The following is a 22,214-nucleotide window of genomic DNA, read 5'->3' on the forward strand; positions in this document are numbered from 1 at the left end:
GGATGCACTGTTCATTCTCATCTATGCAGGGAAACTGAAGTGTATCTTATAATTGGGAAGTCCTCACCAAAGTACCTACTAAACTGGCAGCTTATTTGGTTGGTTTGCCACACTTGCCATGCTCTCCAGTCTTCAACAAACTTTCAAGGCTGATAATCAAGTCACAAATAATTGTGTACAGGCAGCTTTAGCCTCCTCCAGCTCGCATTTATCTATCTCAGTGACAGTGGATAACCTGAAGTTCCTCTCCCTCTGAGAACACCAGGCAGGCAGCTCAGGAGCCAGCCTGAGAAAGGCAGAGTGAATGATTTCTGTGAAACATTTGCCTTTGTGCACTGCCTGTGCAGAATGCCTAGCTCAGGAGCTCAGGTGGGATGCAGATCTTTCAGAAGCACAGATCAAGCTGACTGAGGGACATTGAGTGGGGACATTTTCTTTCAGTGCTTGCTTAACCCCAGGTACCAGAGAAAGCAGCACATATGTAACTCCTCATGGGAAGGTGCCACACCAGTGGGCACAGATGTGCAGGGGGCAGTCCTATGTGCTCCCACCACCGCTGTCCATGGGAATGTCCAAGCAGCAGCATGGGCTGGGCTCCCCTGCCAGTGGCACCCTGAGAAGCTGGTTCCCCTCATGGAACTTTGCTGCCAACTCCCATGTTTTCAAACATATTTCTTTTGGTCCCACCTCTTCTTTAAAAAAAAATAAAAAAATAAAAAAAATTAAAAATTTAAAAAATATATATTTTGATGCTTTTCCTTTTCCTGCCAGTTGCAAACATTTATGGCAGTTTGCTTGTGGGGAGCTGGTACTCCCTGGGGAGTACCAGCTGTGCCTCCCTGCTTGTCCGGAGTGCGGTTCCTTATTGCAGCAACTCCCAGCTTCCCAGGAAATTGCAGGGCTGCTCTCTGCTGCTGGGAGACCAGAGACACGAGGCAACTGTGTCAGGTAGTGGGCTTATTACAATGAATAACCCCGAGCACCAGTACAGATTGAGGGCGACCTGATGGAAAGAAGCTCTGCTGAGGAAGACCTGGAGGTCCTGGTGGACAGCAAACTGTCCATGAGCCAGCAGTGTGCCCTGGTGGCCAAGAAGGCCAATGGTATTTTGGGGTGCATCAGGAAAAGCATTGCCAGTAGGTTGAGATGACTTTACCCCTCTGCTCAGCCCTGAGTGTGTCTGAAGTGCTGTGTCTATTTCTGGGCTCCTCAGCACAAGAGAAACATGGAGCTCCTGGAGCAAGTCCAGGTGCTATGGAGATGATTAAGGGGCTGGAGCACTTGTCTTACAAGGGAAGACTGAGGGAGCTGGGCCTGTGCAGTCTCAGGAAGAGACAACTGATAGGGGATCTCATCAATATCTTAAGAGAGAGCATCAAGAGCATGGAGCCAACTTCTGCTCAATGGTGCTGACAGCACAAGAAGAAATGGGCAGAAACTGATGCGCAGAAAGTTCCACCTGAATGTGAGGAAGAACTTCTTGACCATGCAGGTGCCCCTGCACAAGAACAGATTGTCCAGAGAGGTTGTGCGCCTCAAACGCATTATTCAAGAACGATCTGGAAGCAACCCTGTTCAGGTGACCGGGCCAGGTGACCCAATGTAGTCCCTTCCAACCCCACCCGTTCTGTGATTCCGTGATCACATTAGGTAAGGCTATCAGCGTTTCCAGGAAACAAAACAAGTACATGCGCCATTCAAACACCAGTCGGGAATACACAATGGTATTTCTTCTGGCCCTAGAGCACTGTTCCGTCCAGCCACAGCACCACCGACCGTGTGAGCTCCGAAGCCTTACCGGGCCGCCTCACCCCCGCACCGCGGGTTCCCCGCCCGGCCCCGCCTCCCGGCAGCCCCCGCGCGCCGCCCGGCCTCGCGAGACACTGAGCTCTCGCGACAGTGGTGCGCCGCCATCTTACCCGCTCGCTCGGGCGCTCGCTCCGTCGGGCGCTGCGGCTCAGGGCGGCGGGGGGGCCGCCCGTCCCGGACCGCGCCGCCGCCACACTCGGCCGCGCCGCCCTCCGGCGGGGGGAACCCGCCCAGCGCCCGGGACGCGCTCCCCAGCACAGGAGCGGCGAGAGCGGGGCCCGCGGGAAGCAGCCGCGGCTCGACTGGTTCCGCCCCCTCCGTGTCGCTGGGCCTTCGGCCCCTGCCGGGCGGCCTCTACCGAACCGGGCGGCGGCGGAGGGTGCGGGGAGGCGCGGCGGGAACCGGGGTGCCGGCCGGCGGGGCGGCGCGGACCCCGCCGCCGGGGCTGCTGCTACTGCTGTTGCTGCTGGCGGGGAGGCGGGGGGCCCGGGCCGCTCTGGATGGTGGTTAAAATGATCATAGAAAACTTCGAGGCGCTGAAATCCTGGCTCAGCAAAACCTTGGAGCCCATGTGAGTAGCCGCGACCCTTCCTGGCCCTCTCTCCCCCTCGAAATAAACGTTCCCCTTGCAGAAGATGGGGATCCGCAGGGGCGGGAAACGCGGGGCCGGCGAGTCCCGGGAGGGCATCCCAGGAGATGCCCTCTCAGCGCCCTTCTTCGCCGGCCGCCGTGTGTGAGGGGCTGCGTCGTTCTCCCGCTCTCCCGTCGTCGTTTTCGGCCGGGAGGTAGGACCATCTCCCTCCGGAGGATGCAGCTTCCCCCCCTAGCGACCGCGTTCCTCTTCCCTTTGTAGCCCAGGGAGAGCGGGAGACGCTGGGTGTGCAGCTCGCTGTTCCCCGCACTCGGCCCCCTGAGAGGCCACGATAATGAGCACGGCCCGCCGCCCTGTGCAGGGACATTCTCCGAGAGAGCTCAGGTGCCCCTGGGACGTCTTGCGGGATCCTGGAATCTTCCCAGTAGCATTTTCTACAGACTCGTCGCACATCATTCTTGGTTATTTTGAGTATTTGACTCTCTCTGGTTTCCCCTCCCCTAATAAAAATTGCATCAGTAGAGGACTTGGGAGTAGGAGCCCCAGAAAATAATTTGCTTGTTTGTGTATCTGTGCGTGGCCTCTAAGCATAACATTCATGTGAGTAAGTGGGGCTTTTTGGCAAATGTGTCTTCCTCCTTGAGTGGTATTTTAGTGGAACTGAAGTGTGAACTTAGTTTTAAAGGTTTATTTTTTGGAAATATGATCTCTACAGATGAAAGCATACACATTTCTTGTCATTCTGAACCACTATTTTAACATGTCTGAATTAAATTGCTGGAGTTTGATTTGAGTTAAATGAGCTAGAACTCTTGAATTCAGTCTGGTGTTAACTATCGCACTGAGGTGTTTGCCCACTGCAGGTTTTACTCTTGAAGAGCTCAGATGGTGGGGCAGGCAAAATTTGCTTTATGGTTTCCATAGCTATTAGTTAAGTATATGTATGTACAGATATAATTTGTAGGGCTTATGCTGAAATAAGTTGAAAAAGTTATAAAATGCTGGAACATTTTTAGGAGAGCTTTACTTGGGTTGTTCTTTTGTTTGTTTGGGGCCTTTTTTTGAGGTGGTGGGGAGAGGTAGTGCTTCTCCTTTATTCCATAGGGTCTAATCCAGACCACACTGAAATAGATGAACTGAGAATTTACTTTCAGTGGACTTTGAATTAGACCTGCAGCAAATTGCACTGAGTCTCTTTGTTATAAAAGGTTTGATGTTTAAGATTTTTAATTTTGGGGAAAAAAAGGCATCATCTTGTAAAGTTGTAGTTTGGGGAAGGTGAATTACTTTTTCTGTTGGGTTAGTGTTCTGGGGTAATAGACTTCCCTAGTTGTCTGCTACATGATGCTCACTATTAGTTTCTGGGTACTTTCTTGTATGAACGTTTTGTTACTGGCAATCAGCAGTTTGATGTCAGTATTTTAGAGTGTGCTGGTTAAGAGGCTTGGAACAGCTCAGGTTGGTCCGTGTTTCTTTGTTTGAGTGGTAAACCAATGAGCTCTCTTATCAATAGTCAGCAGTTAAAGGGTGAAATTGAGATTTTCAGCTTTCGTGATCAGTGCAATTTTCTGCTTTTTTCACTAAGAGGACCGGCATGTATCTGTTAGGTTTAATGTGGTGTGTGAGCAGATCAAGTGTGCCTGCCGTTTTGGAAAACTGCGGAGAGCTAGGGAGATGCTGGTCTGGATGATGAGTTCTCTGAATTTTTAGCTTTGAGAGGAAACAAACCAGCAGTCACTGTCGTTCAGTTTTCTTCAGTGTCCTGTGTAACTGCACTGTTGAAAAGGTGTTAGAATTGGTGGAGATGTATTGTCCTTTCATAGCAGTCAAATACTCTTGGAGATGCTTTTGGTGTCAGCTATCTGAAGTGTGTGACTACAGCCATAGCTTCTGGCTGTATGAAAATTTCAGTGTGGAGCTACTTCTAAAGAAGTAACTGTTGCACTACTAGTGCATGTGATGTGCTAACTGCTGTGATCCTCTGGAGGTGTTGCTGTAGCCCAAAAATGGGTTTGACTTGTCTTTTCCTGTTAATGAAACAAAAGTGCCAAGTGGTTTTTGTCTAGTGGCTGTTTCAGAAACCTTAGTTGCAAGATACGTAGCTTGTCCTAACTACATTAAGAAAGATGCCACTGTATTATGTCATTATGGAGGTGGTGTCTTGGTGGTTTTAAGAGGAGAAGTGCATTTAAGAAGAAACGTAAATAAATGCTATACAAACATGTCTAGCTCTATATTTATGTGCTAGTTACTTAGAGCTGAGTAGTTAGAACATGCTGCACATTCCAAGCTGCCTTTTCCAAGGAGCTGGCATTTTTTAATCAGGATGTATAACTTATTCCAAAGGCCATAATGCATGTACTTCTGAAACATAATGCTTCGGAATTAAAATACAGCAATAGCCACAAAAATGGTCTCATTTTATCTTTAGAAGTTCTAAAAGTGCAGACTTATTAATATAATGAAACAAGTGTGTTATGTAATTATATGGACTGGACATGATTTGGTAGTTGGACTGCTTTCACATGGGGTCTCTGGGAAACACTGTTCATAGACAAGAATGTTTGAAAGAGACAGATGGAGGATTTAAGATTTGGAATTTTTTGTTAGTAGTAGGTTGTTGGGTAGGTTTGTTTGTTTTGGACTACTCTAATGCCTTTGGCAAAGCCTTGGTGATCATCCATACAAAAAGGCCTTATCTGAGTTTTGTCTTGTTGCAGTGAGGCAGAAACTGCAACAAGATGTTGCATGACTGGAGATGCTGCATGCTGGAGCATTTGCACAGTCCAGCTCCATTTGAGGGGTAATAGGTCTCCAGGAGCTTTCAACAGCTCTTCAAGAAGAGGCTCCGTTTTTTTTTTCATTTTGGAAATAACTCTTTGTGCAGCTCTGTGTGGTGTACAGAGACTTGCTAAATATACACACAGAATCATTGCAGATACAGCCATGCAAATGTAGTACCAGTACAAACAAAGTGGCAAGAGGCTTTTTGTGTTGCTGCTACTCTGTGTTTGACTAGAATTATCTTGTACATTCAACTCCAGTCAGCTCTGTAAAGAAGGCATTTGTTACCAGTCATGCTCATTGCTTGCAGACAGCAGTGATCTAAGTTTCTAGTGTTACACACTTTCTTGTCTGTGGCATGGTTTCTGTCAAAAGTTGGAAAATAATGCTAAACTTGGAATATAACCGTATGCCTGTCACTTCTGATTTCTGTACTAACAAGGCATTCACTGAGCCTGTCAATTGTGATGGGTTTCTTTTCTGCAAGTCCATTCCAGATACTCTGTAAACTGTGTATATAGTCCTTACTGGATATCAGGATCTGGCTTGGCAAAGTTCCAAGTAGGTATTTTTATTTTTTTTTTTCCCTTGAATTTGTTTAAATCTCTGCTTTTGAAAAAAAATTTTTGTCTAATGCTACACTCACAGTTTCACTTTTAAGACATTATAATGTTCTTTCCCTTGCCCTAATTCTCTACACTGGGAAGTTTCCTTTGTTTTAATTACTTTTTATAAAATAAATTAAATTGTAATATTTCTGTGGCCCACTGAATTTTACTTTCAATTTGATTAAGGCTCCCATATCTAATTTTTTTCCAGTTCACTATATTTACAATTTTGTGAAGGTTTGTTCCTGTACTAAACCAAACTTGAAAAAAAGATGAAATGCCTACAACAACATTTGTGCAGTATTTAGGCATACCTCATTGAAATGGAAAGGTATTTTGCATTGGTGAATGCTGTAAGAGAATGTGGTGTTGTAATGATTTACATCAGATGGAATAAAATGAAAATTGTTTAAAGAATATTTTGAGTATATTTATCATTGGAATATTTTTATGGCAAATGATCTGTATCCTCTGGTGTTATGCCCTCAATATTCTTTGTTTGTCAAGCTTTTCAGCCCTTGTGGCTTCACAGGTAGCTTACTGACAAAAGGTAGTGAATAAAAAAAGTTTTAACAATGGTGTAAGGATTATGCTAATAAGCCAGGACATTGAAAGCATAGAAATAAGTTAAAATGAAAACCCTTGTCGCTCCTTTCATGTGGCACATCATCCTATTCATAACACTCATTGACCCACCATGAGATTTCTCTCATTTTCCATGAAACTTCCTAAGAAGTTCAGAAGCAATAAGCATTGCCCTTCATTTCACTTACTTTGTTAACACTTTGCATGAAGCTATTTATAACTAAGGTAAAGGTTTTATTTGTAACTAAGATAAATAAAGCACAAATGCGTATCAGTGGTATGTAATTTTTAACACTAGTTATTTTTTACATCTGTTATGAAACTTGATAGTCTGTTCACCTGACATAGAGAGCTACTGTATTTGAGAAATCAAGGTTCCTAGCTTAGAGTGCTGATACTGCTAAGCTTCTGTGTAAAAATATTACAGTAGTATTAAATGATTGGTATTATTAGGTATACTTGAAAGCAGAAAATAAAAAGGAGAAAATTACTCCTGTTACAGGAAACCTTTTTTTGTTTTTACAGTGAGTGTCGACAGTGAAGTGAAACCCCTTTGACTAGATTGCAAGTCACAGAGACACTGTGATGAATTTTGCTTTCTGCATTGAATGTGTGTTGAAGAGCCAGCAAGCTGACAGCTGTTCTGCCTCATGAGAGCTGTCTTGAGTCTAGGGGTGGCATTCTAGGCTGCCAATTACTGGTTGCAGCTGTATGGACATGTCAGCTCTGTGTATCATAATAATTTAGAACTGATTTAATGGCATCACTTGCTTGAATAGCGGCTTTGGAGGCTGCAGTGTTCCTCAATGTCTTTCTATTGCTTTAAGTGCTATTAAAGAGTTTATGAAAGTGAGTATCATAAGAGTGGTCCTTCTCAGCCACGATAATGTCTCAAGATAAAAGTTGGATCTTGCTGAATGAGTTTGTCATTCATTTCACTTACTGAACATCATAGCTTTTTATAGAATTTTTTTTTAGTAACAAACAGAGTGGTGCAACTGCCTGAATTAGGCTGGCTGCACGGCCCAGTATGCAGTGTACGTCTTTCTGCACCCACTCAGCCCTGAAAGTACAAAGCATTTCTCTCAGCTTTTAAACACAGCCATGTCCACCTTGGTTAATGTCAAGAACTGAGCAGTATTTTAGCAATCAGTCTTCAGGCAACAAAACTAGACTCTGATATTTAGGTTATTAACTCTCAGGATCAGAGCATGACAAATAGCATGCACCTACATGTTATTTCCTTTACAGCAACACCATTTGTTGCCTGGAGGACTGCAGACATGCTTTTGAGGTTTCAGTGTGTTGTGGTAGTTTAAATTTGTCAAGTCACTAGTTTCAGGATTTGCAGCATCTTTTTGGTTTGTACATTAATTTTAAAACTGAAGAAAAAATCCTCTTGTGTTGTCTTTACATCTTAAAAAAGTAGTGTGTGCATACAGTGTAAACTATGTATTAATAAAGGCTTCTGAACATACAGCCACACCAGTAATGTGTTTTTGTGATCATCTTTAATACCTATTCCACATATACTGAATTTCTCAATTAAGGTTGATGTGTGTAGTTGCCTGGTGATTCAAAAAGTCAAAGTGGGTTCTCAGAACACATTTTATATTAAAAAGATTGAGTATTGGAAACAGGTTAAAAAGTGTTCAAAGAATTCCAGATTATTCAAATAAGAAGGAAAGACTGTACGGAGAGATGATTCAGCCAAATTACTTTCTTTTTTTTTAATATTATTTACAGCAAAAAAATTAAGGCTTAAATTTACCCTGACGGCTTCAGCTTTTCTGGTTTATCTTTATTTGAAATAGTAATTTCAAATAATAACTGCAGAACAAGGTGAGGTCAGAAACATGGGTTTTTGAACTTTCCTGTGAGCTTTGTTAAACTTTCTTCTGTTATTGAGCAAAATATTTGATTGGGAATTGCTTTCCTTTTTGAAGCTTCTATCTTGCATAGCAGTTGGAGTTATCTGTATAATTCTGTGAAGAACATGTAAAGATCTAGCAAGAGAATTCTTTCATCTATGCCTATGTATTCTATGCTGTTTAATTAAAGCAAGGTTACATGAGCAGTCTCCCTTGTTTAATAGAGAGGAGTAGGCACTGTATTTTCTGACTTAATACAGACTTGAAAAAAGTATTACTAGAGGTAAAAACATTTAACATTGCTAGGAACAATGATATATATTCAGAAATTTGGTCTAAGAAAACATGCTGTGGTGTTTAATGGTAGCACACTGCTGTGAAAATTAATTCAGATTACTTGTGCCAACTGGTGTTTGTTTAAAAACCACAAAAGTGAAAAGAGGAGGAGAAATTTTTGATTGCACGTCCGTATTAGTGCATGCAGCGCATGCTTACAGAATGTTGAGGGGGTGGAGATAGGGAAATCAGAGTTGAGAAAAGTTCTGCATGCTTCAATAAATGTGACCATATTTCTAGTAGCCAGGTGTTATCTAAGAATTAAGTTATGTATAAAGTTCTGTCACATTTGTAATACACAGATTGTGTTTATGGTGAGGACTGATGTACCACATTATATTCAAGTTTAGCTAAGGATTCAAACTTCTATTCAGTAATTGAAAATGTATTTAATTCAGTGAGCAGTAGAAGCAAAATATAATTTTTTTTGTTCATTTTAGAGCAACTTAGAGTATTTGAAATGTGTTGGTGGTACTCTAATTTTTCTGAGATACCAGTTATGGATCTTTCTCTCTTATCTTTCAATCTTTGAGTATATAGCATGGTACATACATTGTATGATAAATCCTTGTGCTATATGGTATATTTGCTGCTGTTAGCATGGGTGCCTTTCCTGTCTTCTTTATTCTCACATTACTTGTTAACAAAACAAAGTCGATTATAAGAGCATAAAATGCAAGACAAAGAGGTTTAGAAAAACTGACAAAGCTAGCTCAAAGTCGGTGAAAAATCCATGTATACACAATAAAGACACAGCAAGCATATTGCGTATTATTCGCACACAAAGGCTGCTATTCTCTTAAGAAAATACTGTTAAACTAGAGAACATAAGATCTTGTTTATTAGAAAAATTCAAGGCCCCATAATCCAAACCAGTGGATTTTGACTAAACCAGTGGATTGAGAATTTATACAGAACATTTCAAAATTAAGTTTGCGTGAAAAATGGGAAGGAATTGCTTTTTAAAAAAGCTCCCCCCAAAGAAAATAATTGAAGATCATGTCTAGAATTCTTGAAAGCTATAAAGAAATTTTCAGGCAGACTTTCTTTATAACCAGTTTTGTAAACTTTATTTTATACTTCATGAGACCAGTTGGTCCTCTTCTCTACCACTTGAGGTTGCTAGCAATTTAATTTTAGCATCATCTTAAAAAAAAAGCATTTTACAACAGTTTGGAAAGCAATAAAAGATCAGATTATCAACTTGTTAAATCTGTTTAAGATACTATTTACAGAAATAGTAGTACTTCGCAGTAGTGTGGAGAAAAAGGATTAATTGTTTGTGGGTTTTTCCAAGCTTTGGAGAACAGATACAGAAGAGGCTGTTTCAAGTCAGTCCCTAAGAAAGGATGTCAGCCTGTGTCTGTGTAAAGATCATTTGCAGTTTAATTTAAAAAAAATTAAAAGCACATAAAATCCTAATGCTGGTTTACAAAAGCATCTTCATCTCACTCTACCACAACACTCACTCTATTCATTATTGTTTAACTAGTGTCAATTTGAAATAATTTGCTTTTAGTATTTTTTAAAAAAATATTATTTATTAAGTAGCTGAAATTGAAATAATGTAAATTCTTATTGTTTAGAAATTCCCCTGTACACAATGAATAATAATAATAGTAGAATTCAGTACAATTGTTTTGCATTGTTCATATGTGGCCATACAGGGTGACAAATGTTGAAACAGGTGCATGAGTGCACAGCAGAAAGTGATTCTGTGTTTTGCAAATTAAAAGTATTTTTTCATTGAGAATATTTTCATAGGCACATCTTGGAGTTGGGTTGGTGAGTTCAGGTCCTGGGGCGGACCTGAATTGCTAAGATTTCTGAAGTCATCATGGCAGAGAGAATGAAAGTGTTAACTGTTCATTATTTTTAAACATCATCTGTTTGTTTGGATTTTGGGGTTTTGTTGGTCTTGTGGGTTTTTTTGGTTTGTTTTTTTTTGGGGATAGTTTATGGTTTGTTACAGTATAGGCAGCTTTCCAGAGAAGATTTTCTGGTCTATATCCTGCTCATGAAAGGGGTATTGCTTTAAACTGAATATGAGGTTCTTGTATAGTCAATGCTGTAGGAGCTGGAGAATTAAAACATTGTAGTAGCTAAGAGCAGTAGATTTTTTACCTTCTAGACTGACTTGGGGTTCCCCCCCACCCCTATTAATTTTTGAGTGCATGTCATTTAAGTAACTTGTAGCAGATTCTGAACAGTGACAGCTGACTGTATTATCGAATGAGAAACAAATTTGCGGAAATTGACATCACAAAAAAGAAAAACTGAGGATAATCATGTGAAAATTGTCTGCTCCCTACCTGTCATGATGAAAACAGCACAATAATTTTCTATGGCACAATTCAGCTTGAAGCTGGGAAAGTATTCGATAAAGTGAAGTGCCATTGAAGTTGCATGAAGAAACAGTAAAAAAAAGTTAATAATTTGTAAATTCAGGGATTGAGAGGTTATGAAATTTTCGTCTTACGGCCTGCTGAAGGCTGAGAGAGAGCCCTCATTGCAACCTGTGATGAATATTGGTCAACACTGGGCTTTTAGATAATCTGCTTGGCTGATGTGCTCAGATGCTTGCAGCATACTTCACTCACCGTTGGAGGTTGTATCAGGTTGTGCAGTGACTTGATGCTTGGATATTTTCTTCTGGATTGTTAGACTTGAAGGGGGCAAACTAGGTGTGAAAAATTTCTGAAGAATTTTCAGTCAGTGTGCAGTCTGGTTTTTGATTCACAGTATATATTTTCATTTTGTTAATTTAGTGTGCGTGGGTTCTTTTGCAATGTAAAGTGATTATGAACTCCCTTTTCCTGTATCTATAAATAAAGCAGACTAGCATGGAATAGAGAGGTACGTCCACTAGCAACCCAAATTGCTTTTTCAGCATGAAATTCTACTATTGCCTGCTTTCTAGAGGATGCTGGGTTATGTTTGAAGCTCTGACCTTTAACTTCAGGGCTCTGTGTGCTGGGCCCAGGCCATCCATAAGTGATGCTGACAGATCAGCTTCCTTTGCTTAGTGGCAATGTTTGCCCTGTTTGCATGGGGCATGTTGCTTGCTGTGCAGGAGATAAGTTTCTCTGGTGAGAGGAATTAGGTGGTGTGATAAGTTTGTTTAGGGATTTGGGTTCTTTTGCCCAGTGTCCAAAATAATGTTATTTCAATGATCAACATTTAGATTAGTAATTAAGCTTCATCATTTGTATCTTACTTATTATGGAAGGGATTTCAAGCTTCTTACTCCTTTATTATGACTGTTGGACCTCTATGCTAGAGCAGTATTAGTGTAATATTCATATTCAGTGCTACTCCCTGACCACTCCCTGACCACAGGTGAATTTTTCTTACTGGTTATTTTTGCTGGAAAGCATGTACAGTTAGGATGCATTGATGCAGCTTTTTTTCCTCTTGTCATTCTTTAAAACATGAGTACAAACTTTGATGACCACCCAAATAAGCTGTCTGTATCACATGACCAGTACGTATCCCTTGAATCCTGCATTATTTTGTGGGGCCTGAAGTCTTCCTTTGGTATGTGCTAAATAAGGAGATTAAGTTGTTTAAGACCAGTGTCTCACCAATTCATTAGTTGCTCTTTTTGAAGCATGAATAGTTTTGTGCAGTAGTCTCACTTGCTTTGGCAGGCTTTACTACACCACCACAAAGTTCATTGTAGGTTCCTATTTGTGAAACATTATAAAAAAAAATGCCACTTATATTAAATAATGTTCTACTGAATGTGGATACATGGCTTTCTTCAGTCTGAGTTCTTTGTTGATGTGTATACAACCATCAACTTCTACATTGAGGTACTCTGTATTTAATTATAGCTTGAATTCTGAATTCAGATGTCAAATGGGTAATGATCCCCTAAATTTTCCTCCATTTTCAGCGTACCTCTTATGGAAGTGTTCGTTACAATATATGAATCTGGGCTTTTGAAACCAAGTTTGAAACTGAAAAAGTCAGTTTCATTTTTCATGGTGTTCATATGTAAGTAGTAATAAGAATGTTCAAAAGTGTATTTAGGAGAATACTCAAGGGTCTGACTTTTTTTGTTTTGTTTTGTTTTTCATCACTTCTACTGTATCACTGTATTAATTTGTAATTGGATAGACTGACTTTTCCCGGATAGCAGTTACTCAGTGTTACATTCAGAATTTGTGATTCCATCTTTGGGGAGTGAGGGAAGTGTTGTCTTGGTTCTTAATACAAAACAGGCAGTTGAAGCTGTTTCTTATGAAATAGTTTGCTCTGATGTTCTCTGTATTGTTAGGAAATATTCTAGGCAGTTGTTTTCTTGTAAAGGAAAGTGATGCTTAGAATGTTATGTATGTGGACTCTGTTTTGAAAAATGCACCTTAGTATTTTACAGTTGCTTTGGTAAGAAATGGTTTTACCTGTTTCAGACATTAATTTCTGTAATGTAATTGCTTTTTTTTCTAACTAATCTATTTGCAGATGTGATGCAGATCCATCTGCCCTAGCTAAATATGTTCTGGCCTTGGTAAAGAAGGATAAAAGTGAAAAGGAACTGAAGGCATTGTGTGTTGATCAGCTAGATGTATTTCTTCAGAAAGGTATGGGCTTTGTCTTAATAATTAAGATTGAAAATTCTGTCTTGTTCAATTTATTCAAGCAATCATTTACCACAGAATTGGGCTTTGGTCTCTTTATTTGCTTTGTTACTTTGTAGAATGTAATTCAGTTTTCATAAAGTAATTTTTAAAAGCCCAGGTGTATAGGTTAGTATGCATATATTAGATATACTTTTTGTTAGTAATCACAGAGGCACAGAATCAGGGAATGGTTTGGGTTGAAAGGGGCCATAAAGATCCTCTAGTTCCTGGGCAGGGACACCTCACATTAGACCAGGTTTATCAGAGCTTTGTCTGACCTGGTCTCGAGAGCTGCCATGGCTGGGGCATCCGCAACTTCCCTGGGCAAGTATTGAACTTCTGTATATATATGCCAGAAATATTTTTCCAGATGCTTTATTAAGAGACATTAAATAATACAAGAATTGTAAACTTTTGTGAAACATTGATCATTATTGACACGTTTTTTGACTCTGTAAATGTAAATGTTTAAGATATAAATTAGGAATGCAGTATTTAAAGAAAATACTCGTATTCTTGTTTTAACTTTTTGCTGAATGCTGGTTTTGGTTGTTTGTTTGGGTTTTTGGGTTTATTTATTTATTAATTTGTAAAGCAAATGTTAATCATGGTTTTGTATAATGGATATTTGTATGCTCTATACTTTTAGAAACTCAGATATTTGTGGAAAAACTGTTTGATGCTGTGAATACAAAAAGCTACCTACCTCCACCAGAACAGCCATCATCAGGAAGCCTGAAAGTAGAATTTTTTCAGCACCCAGAAAAAGAGACAAAAAAAGAAGAGGTGGGCATTGATTTAATTTAGATGTACATCTTTTTCCTCATTCATGTAATTTGCTTATGTGTTTAACTTCATAGTGTTTATTAGTAATAGTTATTAGTAATTTATTATAGCTTATATCAATAATAATTTTTGTTTATTTATAATACTATTAATAATTACATTACAGCATTAAAATAAGTCAAAAGATTTGTGCTTGGCATGTTGAGTGCTACTGCCTGATTTTTCTAACACAAGTGGGTGTTTCAAAGGTAAACCAAAGTGGTTTTGCTGAGGCAAAGGTAAATGAAGTTATTGAGTAGTGTAGGAGCTGCAGTATGACTTGCATTAGTTCTCTGAACCAAATTGTTGTTGTAGTTGTGCTGCACTTTTATTCTCCATAAATCCAGGCTGCCATTCTAAATGACAATTCTCATTCCTTCATCTGCTTGATCCAGATAACATCCTTTTGTCACAAGTGTTTATGTTGCTCATTGAGCCAGAAGAGTTAAGTTTGTGCTTTGCAATAGCAGCCTAGGTTTGCCTGAGTGAAAGTGTTTTAAGTGTGAGCTGAACTAGATAACCTGCTGATGAAAAAAAGACTTTGGTGTTGGTTGTTGAATATCCATGCCTTCTCAAATCTTCCCAAAGCCTTAATGTGATTTTTTGTCTACCTACAGTAAAAGCAGCAGTATTTTCAGTGCAGCACTCTAAGGATTATTTTGTTTTCTCTCAGACAGGCTTTGAATATTCCTAGAAGTAGAAATTAACATGTTACGAAGATTTTCTGATTGTGTTAGAGACTAAAATATTTGATTTCAGTGTTACTGCTGATTGCTCAGTGTTCAAGAGTTTTTGGTTTTATTTGGTTATGCAGAAGTCTGCATTTTAGTGTATCATGTTTTGATCTAATATATATGCTTTGAATTCAGATAGTAAAAGAGGAAGAGCGAGAGAAGAAGTTCTCTAGAAGATTAAATCACAGCCCTCCTCAGTCAAGTTCTCGCTACAGAGATACTAGGTAAAAAATTTTACTTACCAACCCTATCTATTCTATCAGTAAACAAATGAATTCTATCAACCTTACTATTCTATCAGTAAACAAATGAATTTGGATTTTTCACTGAATGAAATAGTTTGTTTCTGTGTTGTCATCTTACAAGCCTAAAAAGAAGACTTCTATGGCTTGTACAAATATGTAGTGAAGTGGCAAGTGTGCGTCATTGTAACCGTGTAACCTGTCTCAAGTTGTGCACAGCTATCGTCCTTGGAGTTTTAAGAGTAATTCTGGTGTTAGATTTTGTGGTTTATATTGAAGTATTTATTCTGCTTGATAATGAGTTTGAATTTTGATTTAGAAGTGTTCCCTTCAGTAAGTCTTGGTGTTTCCAGCTTGGGAAATATGCAATATTGGGCAGAAAGAGAAATTGATATATGTTTTAAAATCTTAGGTGTGGTAAAAATAAAATGAATAAGCAAAATTAATTTTAAAATCCTTCTGAGAAGAAAGGAGTAGCCATAAGTTACAAAAAATTTGTAGTCCCTCCCTAGTTTGACGTTCCTTAAATTTTTTAAGTAGTTAAGATTTCAGATTACGGCTTTATAATTCTTGTAATTAACCTCTAATATTCCATTTTTAGAAGTCGTGATGAAAGGAAAAAAGATGAACGTTCTCGGAAGAGGGATTATGACCGAAATCCTCCCAGAAGAGATTCCTATAGGGATCGATACAACAGACGGAGAGGGAGGAGTCGGAGCTACAGCAGGAGTCGAAGTAGGAGTTGGAGCAAAGAGAGGTTGCGGGACCGTGATCGAGACCGGAGCAGAAGCCGGAGCAGAACGCGAAGCAGAGGTACCAACAGTTGGTCTCTAAAATACGGTGAATGTTTTCTACAAAATTTAGAAACTAAACTTGAAAACTATGTTCAAACTGTACTAGAATTTCCCCTATTGTTCTTGCTCCTTTATTCAAATTTAGCTTTGTTTTCTGTGGAAATGAGGCTTCTGTGATTGTGTTCTCAGTGCTTGTTTTCCTCTCTTACCCTCTTGTTCTTATTTAGTACCTTTGTATTGAGGTGACTATGCTGGCCACTTTTAAGCATTGTTGCAAGTGAGGCAGAAAAATAAAAGTTATTTCCATTTCATTAAGTTTTAGGAAACTCAGAATATGGCTTAGGGAGATACAGAAATTAATACTCCTCTACAAAGGTGGAACTGGCAAAAATTGCTCGTTGGCAGTGAATGATGTGTCAAGCTGAACAGTACAGCTCAGTTCTTTTGGTCTTGTCCCCTCTTTAGTGTCATAGGTGAAGGGCTATTGGTTACAGTAAATATTTGTATTTGTGCACATATCTGTAGGACTTAAGGCTTCAGTACAGTAGTTTGTAGAATTAAACTTCTTTAAAAAGGGGGTTGCTTATTCAGCTTAAAAGAGTGCTTTTTTCCTCTCAATAGCTTTTAATGGTAAATTGGAAAAGAGTACTGAAAGTAATTTTAAATCTTTGTCCTGTCTTAGATAATGTACGGGTAAAAACAGTCTGGTAGAACTCTCCTGTGTATTATTTTTCTTTGTGTAAAACAGGCCTTGGTTACCCAGCCTTAAAACTAGAATGCAGATTTCTGAAAATATAAGAGCAGATATACTAACAAGAAAATTAAATAACATGCAGTAGTTTAACTAAAAGATTACAACATGATTAAGTCTTAATTTAAGGATTATTTACATAAACTGAAGTGACAGTACCTTATGGACAATATTGTGAAAGCTTTATTTCTTTTTCTTAGAACATGAAAAAAGCTGGTTTTACCCATACTGATGACCTATCTTTAAGATATTTCATAATGTTTCTTTAATGTGGAGTTATTTAAGTCTATTAACTTATGTAATGAAATAACTATTCTGTCTGAATTGGCATATTTACTGTTTATTTGGTAGTAATACCTGAAAATTAAGAGAATAGTTTGTATGTATTCAGAATAAAAGGTCATTTTTCATGCTGTATCTACCCAGGAGTGTTCAACACCTGTCAAGCATTATTCTTTCACCTATTATGGCAAAGCTTTGCATGCAATAAATACATGCGTTTGCATGGAACAGAAAACAAAGATCAACAAAATGAAGATACAATAACATTGTCTTGAAACATTAAAGATTTGTAACTTTTATACTATTTTCAAGGAATGGTTACCCTTTTCTTGCCATTGCTTCCCTTTATTTAAAAAAAACTTTCCATCTGAAGTTCTTACAATACATGCATCACTAAAGAAGATGTACACTGCCTGAAGTTAAATAGGGTATCTGCTCTACTGTGGATATAGCTGTTACTAAAATAGCCCAGGGTCTGACTATGTACTTCACAGATTATTATTTTTCTGGTTAAACCTTTGGAATGTAGAATCATGGAATAGTTGAGGTTAGAGAAGACCTCTGAAGATGGTATAGTCTAACACCCTTTATCAAAGAAAATAAACTATAGCGGGTTGCTTAGAGCCAGCTGGGTTATTTATAACTCCAAGGGTGGAAGACTCCACAAGCGTTTTGGGCAACTTGTAAAACATTTCAATTTTTGTGTATGTATATTGAGTTGATGTGGAGTAAAGATACTTAAACAATAGTGTCTGCTTCTGGTGAAAAGGTTAATAAGAAATTATCCAATAAAATTTTTATTTTTATTTTTATTTTTTTGTTACAGAAAGGGATTTGGGAAAGCCAAAATATGACATGGATAGAACAGATCCATTAGAGAACAATTATACTCCAGTTTCTTCTGTGACAAATATTTCATCTGGCCACTACCCTGTCCCTACACTGAGCAGTACTATTACTGTTATTGCTCCTGCTCATCATGGAAATAACACTACTGAAAGTTGGTCAGAGTTCCATGAAGAGCAGCTGGACCACAACTCCTATGGAAGACCTCCGCTGCCAAAGAAACGCTGTAGAGATTATGATGGTAAGAACATTTTAATTTTTCAGTTGCTTCCTGCATCTATGATTGTCCCCTTTCTGAAAAGATTGAGGTAATTCACCCTTCGTTTTCTGATCTTCTTTAGTAATGTGGGATTTTTCTACACAATTCTTGAATGCAAATTTTGTACCTCTTCTTACTGACTTCAGACAGCTTGCTCTTTTAGTATTTGTATATTTTTTTTAACTTGCTAGGACTATTTTCTATAAATGAAATATAGTATATTAAGAAGTTATTAAAAAAAATCGAGTTTTACCCAGGTTTTCTGTCCTATGTCATGTTGCAACCAAATACTGTATTTGATGGTTTTGACAATGGTTAGCATCTTACTGATCTCATCCTATTTCATTCTGTCCTATATGAGACAATTTTTAACTGTAAAGGTCTAGAGCTGAAACTTCACAGGCTCATGTTAGACCATAATTTCTTTCTGTGTAGGTGTTTCTTAAAGCTGTCTAGGTTTTCACTTATTCCTGTCTTAAGCTTTCATTTTAAGTGTCTTTTGCCAAAATATTCACAAGAAGCTGCTGCAGCTGGCAGTGCCTTAAGTTCAGCCTGTCAGCCTGTGAGCTCAGGAGAGTTGAAATCTCCCTGTAAAGTTGCCCCTAAGGGATTTTGTTGTTATTATTGTGTACCACAGTGAGGAGTTAAACTTCTAGGCCAGTTTACATTCAGAGCTCTGATTAGATTTTTTTTTTTTTTTTAAGTAAAGAAAATAGAAAACTGAGCTTTCAAGTGTTGGCAGAGTTGTACTTAAGAATAGCTTTGCCAGTGTACATCACAGCGATGCTGTGGAGGAAGTGGAGTTGTGAATGTGTAATTTTGTTAAGAAGTTTTCTCTCTTCAGTGATCACATGGTTCTATCATTCTACTCTTCCTATCTGCACTTTCAAATTTTCAACTTTACCCTCTGCTGAACTTCTGTTTTTGTTTAATATTTCAATTGAATGTGTTCTATAACTATTCCTGAAGATGAGGTAATACATACTGCTTCCCCACATCATTTTTTGAGTAAATGGGCACTCTTTCTTCCTACCAGAAGGTGTTTCAGCCTTTCCCTGTATTGCATTGACTGGTATTTTGGTGTTGTTTTTGTGGTCACTGTTGCTAAACAGATAATAGAATGATTTGGGCTAGAAGGGCCCTATAAAAGTCATCTAATCTAATATCCCTACAGTGAGCATGGTCATCTTCAGCGAGATCTTGTTGCTCAGAGCCCAGTCCAACATGACCTTGAATGTTTCCAGGGATGGGACATCCACCACTTCTCTGGGCAACCTCTTCCACTATTTCACCACTCTCATTATAACACTTTCCTTTTCTTATATTTGCTTTGAACCTACAGTGTTTTAGTTTAAAACTATGACCCCTGGTTCTATCACTTCTGGTCCCACCAAAATGTTGGAAGTAGTTAAAGGCTGCAGTGAGTACTTAAATTCACTGCTCTGAGCTTTCTTTTCTCCAGTCTGAACAGCCTCAGCTCTCTCAGCCCTTCCTCATAAGACAGGTTCTTCAGCCTTCTAGTAATTTTTGTGGCCCTCCTCTGACTAGCTTCTGTGTTTGACTTGTGGGTAAAAGAAAATAAGTGAATGTATATTCATTTTTATTTCTATATATTTAATATTTACAAATGCATCTGTTATATGCAAATAACAATATTTTTTCTTATATAATCACATTAAACTATGGCAAATGCTTATAATGCTTCCTGAAATAATTGCAAAAGAGGAAAAAAGTGAGTGAATTTGTTCATATTGGAATTTCAAAGTATTAACGTGTGACTTTGAACAGGACTTTCTCAATCCTAGTGTCTGCACTTCTTGCTTAGAAACAAATTGATTTTGTTAATGTGGTGACATCTACATTTCATTCTTTACTTTCACCATTTGTTATAAATCACTGCAGAATTAGTTCTTCAAGTAGAATTGAATACTTTTGTGCTAGCATGTTTCTGCAATGTCTGTGTGTGCTGACTGTTAAGAATGAAGTTAAACAGTCAATTTCATTTTCTAATCTAAGCTTCTTGCTGGTATGTGGAGCTCTTAATTTACAAACTGCCACATTACACACTGAATGTCATGTATCTACCCTGAATCAAGCTACAGCTATTGAATACTAACATCAATTCTTTTTGATATTTCAGAGAAGGGTTTCTGTATGAGAGGAGACATGTGCCCTTTTGATCATGGAAGTGATCCAGTAGTGGTAGAAGATGTGAATCTTCCTGGCATTCTGCCTTTTCCAGCACAACCCCCTGTTGTCGAAGGACCACCTCCTCCTGGACTCCCTCCCCCTCCACCAATTCTGAGTCCTCCTCCTGTTAACCTTAGACCCCCAGTACCACCACCAGGTCCCTTACCACCTAGCCTTCCACCTGTAACAGGTAATTAAAAGAGATTGAATTCCATTTTTTAGTAGAAAAGCCTGGGTCTTACTTGGATTGTGTGCAGTGCAAAAAGCTGTTTTGAAGAATCGCAGCTGTGTTACAGAAAATTGAACTATGCTCTACTATGGCATAGCTTACCTCAAAATTATTCTTTCTGATGATAATTGTTGCAGAGTTGGTTGTTGTAAAATGTTGCATGCTAAATGTGACCCTTTAATATGGAATAATATTTTCATTGTATTTTAGCAAATCCATGACGTGGCAAAATGAAATTCCTTGAGTATTACAGAGAAGTTATCCAAAACTGACTATTGTTAAAGAAGGAAATAACAAATCTTTACTGTTTAATTTATATTAATAGTAGTAAAGATAATTCATGACCACATCAAATTTATACTTGAAAATACAATTTGTGATTAATTTTGAAACTAAATTTGTAAAGTAACTAAGAAAAATTCTTTACTTTGTTTACTGTTTCACTGGAAAGTACTTCAGCTGAAGCACTAAAAATTACATGAAAACTTATGTGTCTGGCTGTCATTTATAAAGTAGACAAAGTTTAGTGCTCAGTTGCCTTGTGTTACTTAAAAGCTGCTACGTTAGTTTTATATGGTTATTCCTTTCTCTCTTTTTTTATTAACTTAGGTGTCCCACTTAGTAAAATTATTCAGGAGTAGTTGATATTTGATACTGTTTAGAAATTTCTTAAACTGTTTTAATTTCCTGTTGATAGTATATTTAAGAAAGATAGGAATGAATGTATTTATTTCAGTTAATACAGAATGCAACCTCCTCTGGGCTGGTCAGTTCTACCTTACATGCTGTTTTCAGATCTGCTTCACATGTTCAGATGTATCACTTTATAACTTCTTCCAAAACCTGCTCTTCTCAATGATTAAACTGAAGATTGGGCTTGACTGCTTAGCTTTGAAGTGTCACATTACATGTTAAAAAAATGTCAAACCAATCAAGTGAAAAAAAAACTCCTCAATTTTAAGAAGAGCTCCATTAGGTGAAGGTTTCTTCTTGGGTATTTGGAAAAATAATTTCAGTCAAGTTAGTTATTGTCATCACAGAATATTTTCGTTATATTAAAAAATATTTTTTTATTTTAAAAATCGAATTTGTTTCTTTGATAAGTTTATATTGAGCTTTAAAATACTTCTGTTGGTGAAGATGAATACTGGGCTAGCAATTAAATTTTGCTTGTAGAGAAAAGGTGTTTGGAGAAATGTTAAATGATTCAAATGCTTTTGTCTCTGATCCAAGTTCTGAGTCATTTGCTTTTGGGGGTGGTTTCATGTGAATTTATGGTGCAGCATCAAGTCTGCATACGTGCCCTCAGCCCCATTTTTCTGAAATGGCTTTAAAAGCATTTCAGATCAGTTTCCTTATGAGTGGAGTGTAATGAAAGTGTAGTGGATAATAAATGAATGCAGTGTTTTCCTTTGTTCTTGACAGGACCACCCCCTCCCCTTCCACCATTACAGCCTGCTGGCATGGATGCCCCCCCAAACTCAGCAACCAGCTCAGTTCCTACTGTTGTTACCACGGGTATTCATCACCAGCCGCCTCCTGCTCCACCCTCTCTTTTTACAGCAGGTGTAGTACTGAGGCTTTGCCCACAAGGTTTGCTAAATAGAATAACATTGATTTATATTATAGTGTACTTTATAGAGATTATAATGTCATAGTTTGGGAGAATAAGTTTGCATCATATAGACTGTGACAGTAAATTAACATTCTTCTTTTCAGACTTAGTTCAAGATGGAAGTAAAATTTGCATATAAAGTATGAATTTTGGCTGGAGAGTAATATTTTCATTGTGTTTAAACAGAAAACTTGGCACAATGGTTTTTTATGATAGTGATTATGCAACTCTTTTATT

At 38.4% G+C, this 22,214-nt stretch overlaps 1 protein-coding gene across 3 annotated transcripts in view; it reads left to right on the top strand.

Moving 5' to 3' along the window:
* The first annotated feature begins 2,177 nt into the window (after positions 1-2,177).
* The window catches only part of RBM26 (RNA binding motif protein 26), a 49,979-nt gene continuing 29,942 nt past the window's right edge, over positions 2,178-22,214 (top strand). The window contains exons 1-8 of one of the 3 annotated variants that reach the window (XM_014250656.2): positions 2,178-2,380; positions 13,053-13,171; positions 13,860-13,996; positions 14,905-14,993; positions 15,613-15,824; positions 17,665-17,925; positions 20,084-20,323; positions 21,788-21,955. In XM_014250656.2, the coding sequence (XP_014106131.1) occupies positions 2,310-2,380; positions 13,053-13,171; positions 13,860-13,996; positions 14,905-14,993; positions 15,613-15,824; positions 17,665-17,925; positions 20,084-20,323; positions 21,788-21,955 (1,297 nt within the window). In that variant the 5' untranslated portion in view covers positions 2,178-2,309. The remainder of the gene's footprint in view (positions 2,381-13,052; positions 13,172-13,859; positions 13,997-14,904; positions 14,994-15,612; positions 15,825-17,664; positions 17,926-20,083; positions 20,324-21,787; positions 21,956-22,214) is intronic. The other 2 variants (XM_005516433.2, XM_014250669.2) reach the window with 2 other exon arrangements.

Source organism: Pseudopodoces humilis, chromosome 2, assembly GCF_049639895.1.
Source record: "Pseudopodoces humilis isolate 2021_Gansu_Grassland_sample_001 chromosome 2, ASM4963989v1, whole genome shotgun sequence".
In the NCBI taxonomy this organism is placed as follows: Eukaryota; Metazoa; Chordata; class Aves; order Passeriformes; family Paridae; genus Pseudopodoces; species Pseudopodoces humilis.